The following is a 14,751-nucleotide window of genomic DNA, read 5'->3' on the forward strand; positions in this document are numbered from 1 at the left end:
CCCCAGGCCTAGACAGTTCCCTCTGCCCCTAGACAGTTCCCTCTGCCCCTAGACAGTTCCCTCTGCCCCTAGACAGTTCCCAAAGCCCCTAGACAGTTCCCAATGCCCCTAGACAGTTCCCTCTGCCCCTAGACAGTTCCCCCTGGCTCTAGACAGTTCCCTCTGGCCCTAGACAGTTCCCTCTGCTCCTAGACAGTTCCCTCTGGCCCTAGACAGTTCCCTCTGGCCCTAGACAGTTCCCTCTGGCATAGACCGTTCCCTCTGGCCTAGACAGTTCCCTCTGCCCCTAGACAGTTCCCTCTGGCCCTAGACAGTTCCCTCTGGCATAGACAGTTCCCAATGGTCCTAGACCGTTCCCTCTGGCCTAGACAGTTCCCAATGGCCCTAGACCGTTCCCTCTGGCCTAGACAGTTCCCTCTGGCATAGACCGTTCCCTCTGGCCTAGACAGTTCCCAATGGCCATAGATCGTTCCCTCTGGCATAGACCGTTCCCTCTGGCCTAGACAGTTCCCAATGGCCCTAGACAGTTCCCTCTGCCCCTAGACAGTTCCCTCTGGCCCTAGACAGTTCCCTCTGGCCCTAGACAGTTACCCCAGGCCTAGACAGTTCCCTTTGGCATAGACAGTTCCCTCTGCCCATAGACAGTTCCTCCTGGCATAGACAGTTCCCTCTGGCCCTAGACAGTTCCCTTTGACCCTAGACAGTTCCCTCTGCCCCTAGACAGTTCCCGCTGCCCCTAGACAGTTCCCTCTGCCCCTAGACAGTTCCCAAAGCCCCTAGACAGTTCCCAATGCCCCTAGACAGTTCCCTCTGACCCTAGACAGTTCCCCCTGGCTCTAGACATTTTCCCCTGGTCTAGACAGTTCCCCCTGACATAGACAGTTCCCTCTGGCCTAGACAGTTCCCTCTGGCCCCTTGTCCATCTGTGTTGGAGTGAGTAACATTCCACCATAGAAATATAATAACTACAATTGCATTGGTATAGTCGTTATATCTCTATGTGTTTCACCTAGCCCAATGTTAAATGGTATAGTATATCCATTTACAGTCTGCTTGTAATTGTAACTATCTTCTAAACGTGAAATGACAATTCAGCATTCGGTGGATCAATGTGCCAGTAGTCAGGTAACAATATGAAAGAAAAAGGAAACAACACATTTAGACTGAATAAATCCTTAATGGTCCACTCCACTGTGAAAACAGACTCGCAGACACAGGCCTGGCTGGTTGAGGGTTTATGCCACAGACTCTGGAACATGTCTATGGCGAAGGCATTGGTTCAACCTCTTTGAATAGAATATGTACAGGACCAGTCAAAGGGTTTGGACACACCTTCTCATTCAAGGATTTTTCTCTATTTGTACTATTTTCTACATATGTAGATTAATAGTGAAGACATCAAAACTATGAAATAACACACATGGAATCATGTAGTAACCAAAGAAGAGAGATTCTTCAAAGTAGCCACCCTTTCTTTTGTATACCAACCCTACCTTCTCACAACGCGTCTGATTGGCTCAAACGCATAAAGAACGAAATAAATCCCACAAATGAACCTTTAACAAGGAACACATGCTAATTGAAATGCATTCCAGGTGACTACCTCATGAAGCTGGTTGAGAGAATGCTAAGAGTGTGCAAAGCTGTCATCAAGGCAAAGGGTGGCTACTTTGAAGAATCTCACCTTTTTTCGTTACTACATGATTCCGTGTGTGTTATTTCATAGTTCTAATGTCTTCACTATTATTCTACAATATAGAAAATAGTTAAAAAAATAAGAAAACCCCTGGAATGAGTAGGTGTGTCCAAACTTTTGACTGGTACTGTATATATTCACCAGTATAAATAGACTCACCGATGCAGACCTGCTTCTCTGGATTTCTTTGGAACCCTGTGTGGCACTTGCAGTAGAAGGAACCGGCCGTGTTCACACAGTCCCCATTGGGGCACGGGTCGGAGGAACACTCATCTACATCTATTCATTATCAGGAAATAGATTTATTAGAAATACAACCTAGAATCCTCATGAGTTCAGTTTTTAGACAAGCTACCCAGGATTAAAAGTTAACTCATATAAAATATACAGTACCTAACAGCCGCAGAAACATACGTTCACGAGATTAGTAGATTCGCTCAGCTTAGATATATAGAATATTAATATTTTAGCCATTTCTGAGACTCACTTAGACAGCAGCTGTGATGATACAGTAGTAGGAATACAAAGATATAACATCTATAGAAAAGACAGGAATGTCTACGGGGGAGGTGTTGCTGTATCTATTCAGAGACATATTCCTGTAAAGCTCAGAGAGGATCTCATGACAAATGAAGTAGAAGTGTTGTGGTTGCAGGTTCACCTGCCTCATCTGAAGCCTCTTCTTTCAGGGTGTTGCTGTAGAGCACCAAGTGCTAACAGTCAGTATCTGGAGATTATGTGTGTGGTGTTGGACAAGCTCTCTGATGCTAACAGAAAAATGTATTTTCTGGGTGACCTGAACATTGACTGGTTATCATCTAGCTGTCCTCTCTCAAAAGGAAGCTTCTTACTGTGACTAATGGCTGTAACACAGGGGTCGCCGACAGGTCAATCGTGAGCTACCAGTACAGTAGCTCGCTGCCCACCTACGAGTAGCTCGCCAAACAATTCTGAAAGTACATGCAATTTTTACGTGTTCAACTGCAAACTTTTTTATTAAGAAATCTCACAAGTATCAAACACCACATGCTCCCAGCTACCAGAGGTGTGGACTCGAGTCACGAATATGATGACTTGGACTCGACTTTGACTTTAACACCAATGACTCGTGACTTGACTTGGACTTGAGCCTTTTGATGGACTCGAGTTTTACTTTAACACCAATGACTCGTGACTTGACTTGGACTTGAGCCTTATGACTCGACCTGACTTGATACCTCCCCAAACCCAAATATTAAAAATGATGCTATTAAAAAAAGTGTGCAGTACATCAACTCTTCATTTAACGGATTACAGTTTGAATCGGACCCAGCAGCCAATCAAATTGTGCGTGGCAGTTCAGAGGAATGTCGGCGGGTGAATTCAGATTGAGCCCTTGGAAAGATGATACCCCAAAATTATTATTTTTGGCTATAAAGACGACGCTGTATCAACAAAAAACAAATTGCAACTTGCAAAAGATGCGGGAAGAGAATTACAGACGGAGGCGCAACAACTTCCAACTTTGTTCGACATTTGAAGCTGCACAAAGAATGGTAAGTCGTGGCTAATATAGCCGACAGCTATATATTTTATTACTTTACTGGTGTATCATGTAGGCTAACGTAACGTTAAATCAATGACCTTCCACACAGTCAGTTAGTGCGGGAACGTGATCATTGCACCCAAGATTGAGCTACAACTGGCTAGGCAGTTGGTAGCCTAAATCCTGCCTGACGTTCCTAAAACATGGTTGGGCGATTGTGTACAAGACGAGATCGCCCCATAGCGATCCTCGATAGTCGCTCACTATTGGGGGGAGGGGGGGGGGGGGTCTTTCTCATGGCTACCCATGTATTTCCATGGAAATATAACGTTCATTTGGAAAGTAATAAATATATAGATATTTTTAAAAGCATTCATGATTTGTGTAAATGTAATATACTAACTATTACTCTTGTTAAAAATATGAAATTGTATTACATTGGATGAAGAGCACGACTAGCACATTCATCTCCTGCACATCTATCACTCCAGTGTTTTATTGGTATATTGTAATTACTTAAGAACCATGGCCTATTTATTGCCTTACATTATCTTACCTCATTTATACACACTGTAAATAGACCTTTTCTACTGTATTATTGACTCTATGTTTTGTTTACTCCATGTGTATCTCTGTGTTGTTGTATGTGTCAAACTGCTTTGCTTTATCTTGGCCAGGTAGCAGTTGTAAATGAGAACTGGTTCTCAACTGGCCTACCTGGTTAAATAAAGGTGAAAAAAGAGCTCATTATGACTTGTTTAGGACACGAAACTCAAAGTTAAAGACTTGAGACTTGACTTGATAATTGACCGTCTTGACTTGGGACTTGACTTGGAACTTGAGTGCTAAGACCTGAGACTTACTTGTGACTTGTAAAACAATGACTTGGTCCCACCTCTGCCAGCTATATCGAATCAATCAATAATTATGTTCACTCCTGGTTAGCCACTACATAGCTTAAAAAGACAAAACTAACACAATATCTGCCAATTAATTTCCAGCAATATTGTCTGTCTGTCTGTCTGTTTGGTGCTTGCGTTTGTCTATCACTCTGTGTGTAGCCAGTTGATGTGATCAAGAACACCAGAGTTCCTGGTATCCCAACCACTGTGGGCGTTGGAACTAACATTTGAAAAGTGTTAGTCAATCAATCGAAGACATGTATAAAAACACGTTTAATATATTGATGTATAATTACTATACAGTACCTGCACATTCTTGGCGAGTGTCCAGGGTGTAGCCGTTATTGCACTCGCAGCGGTAGCTAGAGCCCACGAGGATGCAGCGACTGTGCAGACACAGGTTGGGCAGCTGCTTACAGACATTTATCGTCTGGTTCAGAGTCGCTGTGCCTGTCCAACATACCCCATAGTAGCTCATCATAATCAGTGTGCTTTCCACTCCATCCATCCATATCCATTCATCCCTCCATCCATCCATATCCGTTCATCCCTCCGTCCATCCATATCCATTCATCCCTCCATCCATCCCTATCCATTCATCCCTCCATCCATCCATATCCATTCATCCCTCCATCCATCCATATCCATTCATCCCTCCATCCATCCATATCCATTCATCCCTCCATCCATCCATATCCATTCATCCCTCCATCCATCCCTATCCATTCATCCCTCCATCCATCCATATCCATTCATCCCTCCATCCATCCATATCCATTCATCCCTCCATCCATCCATATCCATTCATCCCTCCATCCATCCATATCCGTTCATCCCTCCATCCATCCATATCCATCCATCCCTCCATCCATCCATATCCATTCATCCCTCCATCCATCCCTATCCATTCATCCCTCCATCCATCCATATCCATCCATCCCTATCCATTCATCCCTCCGTCCATCCATATCCATTCATCCCTCCATCCATCCATATCCATTCATCCCTCCATCCATCCATATCCATTCATCCCTCCATCCATCCATATCCGTTCATCCCTCCATCCATCCATATCCATTCATCCCTCCATCCATCCATATCCATTCATCCCTCCATCCATCCATATCCATTCATCCCTCCATCCATCCATATCCGTTCATCCCTCCATCCATCCATATCCATCCATCCCTATCCATTCATCCCTCCATCCATCCATATCCATTCATCCCTCCATCCATCCCTATCCATTCATCCCTCCATCCATCCATATCCATCCATCCCTATCCATTCATCCCTCCATCCATCCATATCCATTCATCCCTCCATCCATCCCTATCCATTCATCCCTCCATCCATCCCTATCCATTCATCCCTCCATCCATCCATATCCATTCATCCCTCCATCCATCCCTATCCATTCATCCCTCCATCCATCCATATCCATTCATCCCTCCATCCATCCATATCCGTTCATCCCTCCGTCCATCCATATCCATTCATCCCTCCATCCATCCCTATCCATTCATCCCTCCATCCATCCATATCCATTCATCCCTCCATCCATCCATATCCATTCATCCCTCCATCCATCCCTATCCATTCATCCCTCCATCCATCCATATCCATTCATCCCTCCATCCATCCATATCCATTCATCCCTCCATCCATCCATATCCATTCATCCCTCCATCCATCCATATCCATTCATCCCTCCATCCATCCATATCCATTCATCCCTCCATCCATCCATATCCATTCATCCCTCCATCCATCCCTATCCATTCATCCCTCCATCCATCCCTATCCATTCATCCCTCCATCCATCCATATCCATTCATCCCTCCATCCATCCATATCCATTCATCCCTCCATCCATCCCTATCCATTCATCCATCCATCCATATCTGTTCATCCCTCCATCCATCCATATCCATTCATCCCTCAATCCATCTACAGTGCATTTGGAAATTATTCAGACCCCTTGACTTTTTCCACATTTTGTTACGTTACAACCTTATTCTAAAATGTAGTAAAACACATTTTTCCCTCATCAATCTTCACACAATATCCCATTAAAAAAACAGCAAAAGCTTTGACATTTTTGTAAATGTAGAATTCATTTTTTAAATAAGGAAATATCACATTTACATAAGTATTCAGACCCTTTACCCAGTACTTTATTGAAGCAGCGATTACAGCCTTGAGTCATCTTGGGTATGACGCTACAAGCTTGGCACACATATATTTGGAGAGTTTCTCCAATTCTTCTCTGCAGATCCTCTCAAGCGCTGTCAGGCTGGATGGGGAGTGTCGCTGAACAGCTATTTTCAGGTCTCTCCAGAGATGTTTGATCGGGTTCAAGCCCGGGCTCTGGCTGGCCACTCAAGGACATTCAGAGATTTGTCCTGAAGCTACTCCTGCGTTGTCTTGGCTGTGTGTTTAGGGTTGTTGTCCTGTTGGAAGAGGAACCTTCGCCCTAGTCTGAGGTCCTGAGCGCTCTGGAGCAGGTTTTCATCATGGAGCTCTCTGTACTTTGCTCCATTCGTCTTTTCCTCAATCCTGACTAGTCTCCCAGTCCCTGTCGCTGAAAAACATCACCACAGCATGATGCTGCCACCACCATGCTTCACCGTAGGGATGGTGCCAGGTTTCCTCCAGACGTGACGCTTGGCATTCAGGCCAAAGAGTTCAATCTTGGTTTCATCAGACCAGATAATCTTGTTTCTCATGGTCTGAGAGTTCTTTAGGTGCCATTTGGCAAACTCCAAGCGGGCTGTCATGTGCCTTTTACAAAGGAGTGGCTTCCGTCTGGCCACTCTACCATAAAGGCCTGATTGGTGGAGTGCTGCAGACATGGTTGTCCTTCTGGAAGTTTCTCCCATCTCCACAGAGGAACTCTGGAGCTCTGTTAGAGTGACCATTGGGTTCTTGGTCACCTCCCTGACCAAGGCCCTTCTCCCCAGATTGAACAGTTTGGCCGGGTGGCCAGCTCTAGGAAGAGTCTTGGTGGTTCCAAACTTCCATTTAAGAATGATGGAGGCCACTGTGTTCTTGGGGACCTTCAATGCTGCAGACATTTTACCATTTTACCAGATACCATTCCCCAGATCCATGCCTCGACACAATCCTGTCTAGGAGCTCTACGGACAATTCCTTCAACCCCCTGGCTTGGTTTTTGCTCTGACATGCACTGTCAACTGTGGGACCTTATATAGACAGTTGTGTGGCTTTCCAAATTATGTCCAATCAATTGTAATTTACCACAGGTGGACTCCAATCAAGTTATAGAAACATCTCAAGGAGGATCAATGTAAACAGGATGCACCTGAGCTCAATTTCGAGTCTCATAGCAAAGGGTCTGAATACTTATGTAAATAAGGTATTTCTGTTTATTATTTTTAATACATTTGCAAACATTTCTAAAAACTTGTTTTCACTTTGTCATTATGAGGTATTGTGTGTAGATTGATGAGGATTTTATTTGATTTAATCCATTTTAGAATGAGGCTGTAACGTAACAAAATGTGGAAGAGGTCATGGGGTCTGAATACTTAACGAATGCTCTGCATATATATACTGTGCATGTCTTACAGCTTGCAGAGCCTATGCTCCTATTCTCCTATGCTCTATCTGTTGAATGTGTGGGTGCTTATAGTGCATGTGGAGGTTTCCTTACCTAAGTCTGGCCTTTGTCCATTTCCATTGGGAACCCCTTGGCCATTCAGTGTTGGATCGTAGCCACTGCTGGGTTTAGATGGATCATGCCTACCATTGGGCCTGGATGGGTCATACCCCCCATTGGGTCTAGATGGATCATAGCCACCATTGGGGCTGGACGGGTCGTTGCCACCATTGGGTCTTTGAGGGATCAAAGGATTTAGAGGATTCATGGGGTTGGGTCTCCCTCCAAAGTCTCCATCTGGGTAAGGTAGGACTCCTTGGACACACAGCCGGCGGTACTCCTCTGGGGGACGGTGAGACAAAGGTCAAAATGTTAGTCAGCAATGAGAGGAAAGGTCATCTGGATGATGGTGGAACAGGTTTGAAATGTTCAAACATCAATAGGTTAGACCGGCAGTAGAGGTCAAAGGTCATAAACTACAGTGTGCCTTGAAACAGATCATGTCTAAGGACACTAAGCCAAACTACTTCAAACCCTCTCTCTTTGACATCAAAGTATCAAGTCAGTTGGTTGATCCGAGAGCACACAAATACTCTCTAAAGCTCTCGATAAGATCTAAAGCAATCACAACCCACGGTCATGTTCTGTAGGCCACAACACAGCAACAATTTTGAAGATTTCATGAACATTATTGGACAAATTCAAGTTCTCCTACGTTTCTCCCATTTTGTGCTTACCGAACATGACCCAGCAGACGTTCCGGCCCCCCACAAACATGAGTTGCTCACCCCTGTCCTCTAGACTTGAGATGAAACCAACCTGAGTTGCTCACCGCTGTCCTCTAGACTTGAGGTGAAACCAAACTGAGTTGCTCACCCCTGTCCTCTAGATTTTAGGTGAAACCAACCTGAGTTGCTCGCCTCTGTCCTCTAGATTTGAGATGAAACCAAACTGAGTTGCTCACCGCTGTCCTCTAGATTTTAGGTGAAACCATCCTGAGTTGCTCACCGCTGTCCTCTAGATTTGAGGTGAAACCAACCTGAGTTGCTCACCACTGTCCTCTAGATTTGAGGTGAAACCAACCTGAGTTGCTCACCCCTGTCCTCTAGACTTGAGATGAAACCAACCTGAGTTGCTCACCGCTGTCCTCTAGACTTGAGGTGAAACCAACCTGAGTTGCTCACCCCTGTCCTCTAGATTTTAGGTGAAACCAACCTGAGTTGCTCGCCGCTGTCCTCTAGATTTGAGATGAAACCAAACTGAGTTGCTCACCGCTGTCCTCTAGATTTTAGGTGAAACCAACCTGAGTTGCTCACCGCTGTCCTCTAGATTTGAGGTGAAACCAACCTGAGTTGCTCACCCCTGTCCTCTAGACTTGAGATGAAACCAACCTGAGTTGCTCATCCCTGTCCTCTAGACTTGAGATGAAACCAACCTGAGTTGCTCACCGCTGTCCTCTAGATTTTAGTTGAAACCAACCTGAGTTGCTCACCGCTGTCCTCTAGATTTGAGGTGAAACCAAACTGAGTTGCTCACCGCTGTCCTCTAGATTTGAGGTGAAACCAACCTGAGTTGCTCACCGCTGTCCTCTAGATTTGAGGTGAAACCAACCTGAGTTGCTCACCCCTGTCCTCTAGATTTGAGGTGAAACCAACCTGAGTTGCTCACCCCTGTCCTCTAGACTTGAGATGAAACCAAAGCAACACATGCCAGTGAAGTAGGAGTTGGAGGAGCAGATATCCTGTGTGCTATGCCCAGTCTGGGGTGAGAGCCAGAGGAAATGGGGGAGAGTGCCAGGGGCTTTCCGTGCCCTCCAGTCTGCCCTGACATCACCAAGGTAAAATTCTGTTACCGCCTGCAGCAGCTGAACACTATCTGTTACCACATGACAGGAGCTTTGAACTGGGCTCAGCATCAGATTCAGCGGTTCTCCAACCTGCCTCAGGTTTTCAAGGGCGTTTTACAATGAGGTGCAGTTGAGGGCAGAACTTACATAACTCTTTAATACAGAGAGATATAACGATGGTTTTGACGTTGAAGTAGCTAATAATGATACAGAGAAATATAACTATGGAAATGTCTAAAGGTTTTGACGTTGAAGTAGTGTCACAGATCCCCCCCCCCAGTACTGATGCTCATTCCGTTCACCAGCTACGGAGGTCGACGTTACCGGGCCTTCTAGGCGTCACTGAACTGGATTCATTACCACCAACCACAGACTGTCTTGTCTCATTACGCACACCTGGTTCCCATTCCCCACACCTGGTTCCCATTCCCCACACCTGGTTCCCATTCCCCACACCTGGTTCCCATTCCCCACACCTGGTTCCCATTCCCTACACCTGGTTCCCATTCCCCACACCTGGTTCCCATTCCCTACACCTGGTTCCCATTCCCCACACCTGGTTCCCATTCCCCAAACCTGGTTCCAATTCCCCACACCTGGTTCCCATTCCACACACCTGGTTCCCATTCCCCAAACCTGGTTCCCATTCCCCACACCTGGTTCCCATTCCCCACCACTGGTTCCCATTCCACACACCTGGTTCCCATTTCCCACACCTGGTTCCCATTCCCTACACCTGGTTCCCATTCCCCACACCTGGTTCCCATTCCCCACACCTGGTTCCCATTCCCCACACCTGGTTCCCATTCCCCACACCTGGTTCCCATTCCCCACACCTGGTTCCCATTCCCCACACCTGGTTCCCATTCCCTACACCTGGTTCCCATTCCCCACACCTGGTTCCTATTCCCCACACCTGGTTCCCATTCCCCACACCTGGTTCCCATTCCCCACACCTGGTTCCCATTCCCCACACCTGGTTCCCATTCCCCACACCTGGTTCCTATTCCCCACATCTGGTTCCTATTCCCCACACCTGGTTCCCATTCCCCACACCTGGTTCCCATTCCCCACACCTGGTTCCCATTCCACACACCTGGTTCCCATTCCCCACACCTGGTTCCCATTCCCCACACCTGGTTCCCATTCCCCACACCTGGTTCCCATTCCCCAAACCTGGTTCCCATTCCCCACACCTGGTTCCCATTCCCCACACCTGGTTCCCATTCCCCACACCTGGTTCCCATTCCCCAAACCAAACTTGGATTTAATAACTGGTCACCCCTCCTTTGGCAGCAATAACCTAAACCAAATGTTTTCTGTAGTTGCGAATCAGACCTGCACAACAGTCAGGAGGGATTTTGGAACATTCCTCTTTAAAAAACTATTTCAGTTCAGCAATATTCTTGGGATGTTTGGTGTGAACCGCTTTCTTTAGGTCATGCCACAGCATCTCAATCAGGTTGAGGTCAGGACTCTGATTGGGCCACTCCAGAAGGAGTATTATCTTCTGTTGAAGCCATTCTGTCGTTGATTTACTTCTGTGTTTTGGGTTGTTGTCCTGTTGTATCACCCAACTTCTGTTGAGATTCAACTGGTGGACAGCCTAACATTCTCCTGCAAAATGTCTTGATAAACTTGGGAATTCATTTTTCCGTCAATGATAACAAGCTGTCCAGGGCCTGAGGCAGCAAAGCAGCTCCAAACCATGATTCTCCCTCCACCAGACTTTGCAGTTGGGATGAAGTTTTGATGTTGGTGTGCTGTGCCTTTTTAGTGCTGTGGAACATCCAGATGCTCTTTTACTATCTTCAGACGTGCAGCAATGTTATTTTTGGACAGCAGTGGCTTCTTCCGTGGTGTCCTCCCATGAACACCATTCTTGTTCAGTGTTTTACATGTCGTAGACTCATCAACAGAGATGTTAGCATGTTCCAGAGATTTCTGTAAGTCTTTAGCTGACACTCTAGGATTCTTCTTAACCTCATTGAGCATTCTGCGCTGTGCTCTTGCAGGCATCTTTGCAGGACGGCCACTCCTAGGGAGAGTAGCAACAGTGTTGAACTTTCTCCATTTATAGACAATTTGTCCTACCATGGACTGATGAACATCAAGGCTTTTAGAGATACTTTTGTAACCCTTTCCAGCTTTATGCAAGTCAACAGTCTTCTGAGATCTCTTTTGTTTGAGGCATGGTTCACATCAGGCAATGCTTCATGTGAATAGCAATCTCAAATTTTGTGAGTGTTTTTATAGGGCAGGGCAGCTCTAACCAACATCTCCAATCTCGTCTCAATGATTGTACTCCAGCTTAACTGACTCCTGACTCCAATTAGCTTTTGGAGAAGTCATTAGCCTAGGGGGTTCACATACCTTTTTCCAACCTACACTGTGAATGCTTAAATTATGTATTCAATATAGACCTGAAAAATACAATAATTTGTGTGTTATTAGTTTAAGCAGACTGTGTTTGTCTGTTGTTGTGACTTAGATGAAGATCAGATCTAATTTAATGACCAATTTATGCAGAAATACAGATAATTCCAATGGGTTCATATACTTTTTCTTACCACTGTAAGTGTATATTTGTGTCACTTTGTGACATCAGCTGATGTAAGAAGGGCTTTATAAATACATTTGATTGATTGATTGATTGAAATGTTTAAAGGTTTTGACGTTGAAATAGCTAATAATGATCGTCATTCACACATGACACTGCATAGTGTATGGAGATAGGCAGCCCTGGTCCTAGAGAGCCAAATGATCTCAGGTGTTAGACTGAGCCCAGCACTAAGACACATATTAGCATCAAGCATGGTCTTAATTTAATCAATTAGCTAAGTCAATGCCATAACTGATTGACTCAAGTGTTTTGGAACCAAAGCATGTACGCTCAAGATATGATAGTCTATTGAGTAGAATAGGAGATTATCACTACTAATAAATTAAATATCTTCATTGTAAATGTTTCATCACACTAACTAAGAACCAGGCTTGCCAACCAAACATTGGCATAGGGGGAATATTATAGATCTAGGACTCACCTGATCGTCGGGCGGGGCATATTTCAGGCAGGGCCCCTCGTGCCCAGCAGCGTCCACTGTCACAGCAGCATGTGGCCTTACTGAAGAGGCCGGGCAGCTCCTGGGCACAGCGCCCGTTCAGCAGACCCCCGAAACACGAGCCTGCCTGCTGGTCTGAGAGAGAGGGAACAAGACATGGTATCACACAGTTAACATACTGAACACCTTGTCATAGGTGACTAGGATGCTGTCACAGACACACATTGTCCCAGGGTAAGAGGCAGACGAACAGGCAGAACGACAGCCAGACAGACAGGCAGACAGGCAGACAGACAGGCAGACAGACAGGCAGACAGACAGGCAGACAGCGAGACAGGCAGACAGACAGGCAGACAGACAGGCAGAACGACAGCCAGACAAGCAGACAGACAGGCAGGCAGCGAGACAGGCAGACAGCGAGGCAGGCAGACAGACAGGCACATCCACAAGGCCGTCGTGTGGTGTATGTGGTGTATGGGTACATGCCTAATAATTCACCCAATGTTTTTCGAAATGTGCTAATTCATCCTTTACCACTCGAATTCCGCAACACTGTTGCTAATTTCACTCAGATAATAGCTGCTACCTTTCACCCTGCGACCTATGGCGACCTTTTTGTGGTAAATACGGGGCAGCACTTTAACATCGTTTTCACATGACTCCTTGATGTGGACGACATGTGAAATATTACAGACATCTATCAGGGGCATTTTAGATGAAGTCAAAACACACTGTCAATCCTGAAAATGAAGCCTTTGGTGTTTTTTTCTACTTCGGTGCCTGAAAACACAGTGTCCTTTCTCCTAAGCAGCCAGCCCATGACAAACACTGGTATGTGTGTCGTACTGCTGTAATTAGGGCAATAACAACACTGTTGGTACATAGTTACTAAATACTTTGTAATGACATAGAAATGCAGTGGAACAGATGTTGATATTTTGTTATTGCACAAGTGGAACAGTGTTGTTTTTTTGGGGGAGGGGGATGGTTTTTTTAAAACTTTTTTTAAAACTGGATTCTTTAGACATTCCGAATAGTGGAAAAAAATGCATGCTGGGGGAAAATAGCGCCACTACAAATTATTACTAACCCAAACAGAGTGGGGGAACAATGGGCCTTCCACACCTTCAGAGAAGGGCTAAGGATTTATAAAATAATAATTATAATAATATAATAATAATAATGCTAATTATAATATTATTTTCAATGATGTTCTGATTTTCATCTTTTCAGTTTTTGTTGGAAAGTAAGGGTTAACACTGCTGGTCTCTGGGGAGATACATCTAGTCAGACATTGGCTAGGCCATCTGAAGCTAGATAAAGGCAACTGCCATTCAACTGTATTAGGGCAAAATTTTGGAGTGACAGTGGAATCAGCCTTTTGACTTAATCACATTTTGACTTAATGGGCAGGACCATTTTTACAAAAACGTATGGAAACTTCTGTCTTCTTGAAGGCCAACATGTCACTGTGCAATTATGAACAGTAGTTTTCCCACGGTATAGCTAGCTAGCTTTTGTTTTGTGCTAGTTTGCAGCGGCTGCAGCAGGTATCCGACACTGAGTCAAGACCGAGTACGAATGTATCCGACACTGAGTCAAGACCGAGTACGAATGTATCCGACACTGAGTCAAGACCGAGTATGAATGTATCCGACACTGAGTCAAGACCGAGTATGAATGTATCCGACACTGAGTCAAGACCGAGTATGAATGTATCCGACACTGAGACAAGACAGAGTACGAATGTATCCGACACTGAGTCAAGACCGAGTACGAATGTATCCGACACTGAGTCAAGACCGAGTACGAATGTATCCGACACTGAGACAAGACAGAGTACGAATGTATCCGACACTGAGTCAAGACCGAGTACGAATGTATCCGACACTGAGTCAAGACCGAGTACGAATGTATCCGACACTGAGACAAGACAGAGTACGAATGTATCCGACACTGAGTCAAGACCGAGTACGAATGTATCCGACACTGAGTCAAGACCGAGTACGAATGTATCCGACACTGAGACAAGACAGAGTACGAATGTATCCGACACTGAGTCAAGACCGAGTACGAATGTATCCGACACTGAGTCAAG

General features: G+C 45.4%; 1 protein-coding gene across 2 annotated transcripts in view; it reads right to left on the reverse strand.

Moving 5' to 3' along the window:
• The window catches only part of fbn2 (fibrillin 2), a 349,375-nt gene that overhangs the window by 260,536 nt on the left and 74,088 nt on the right, over nt 1-14,751 (reverse strand). For both annotated transcript variants that reach the window (XM_036976697.2, XM_090233643.1), the window contains 4 exons: nt 12,636-12,788; nt 7,800-8,087; nt 4,430-4,573; nt 1,856-1,975 (listed from right to left, as the gene is read on the reverse strand). In XM_036976697.2, the coding sequence (XP_036832592.2) occupies nt 1,856-1,975; nt 4,430-4,573; nt 7,800-8,087; nt 12,636-12,788 (705 nt within the window). The remainder of the gene's footprint in view (nt 1-1,855; nt 1,976-4,429; nt 4,574-7,799; nt 8,088-12,635; nt 12,789-14,751) is intronic.

The sequence above is a fragment of the Oncorhynchus mykiss genome, chromosome 5 (assembly GCF_057628025.1).
Source record: "Oncorhynchus mykiss isolate SJ-2025 chromosome 5, ASM5762802v1, whole genome shotgun sequence".
In the NCBI taxonomy this organism is placed as follows: Eukaryota; Metazoa; Chordata; class Actinopteri; order Salmoniformes; family Salmonidae; genus Oncorhynchus; species Oncorhynchus mykiss.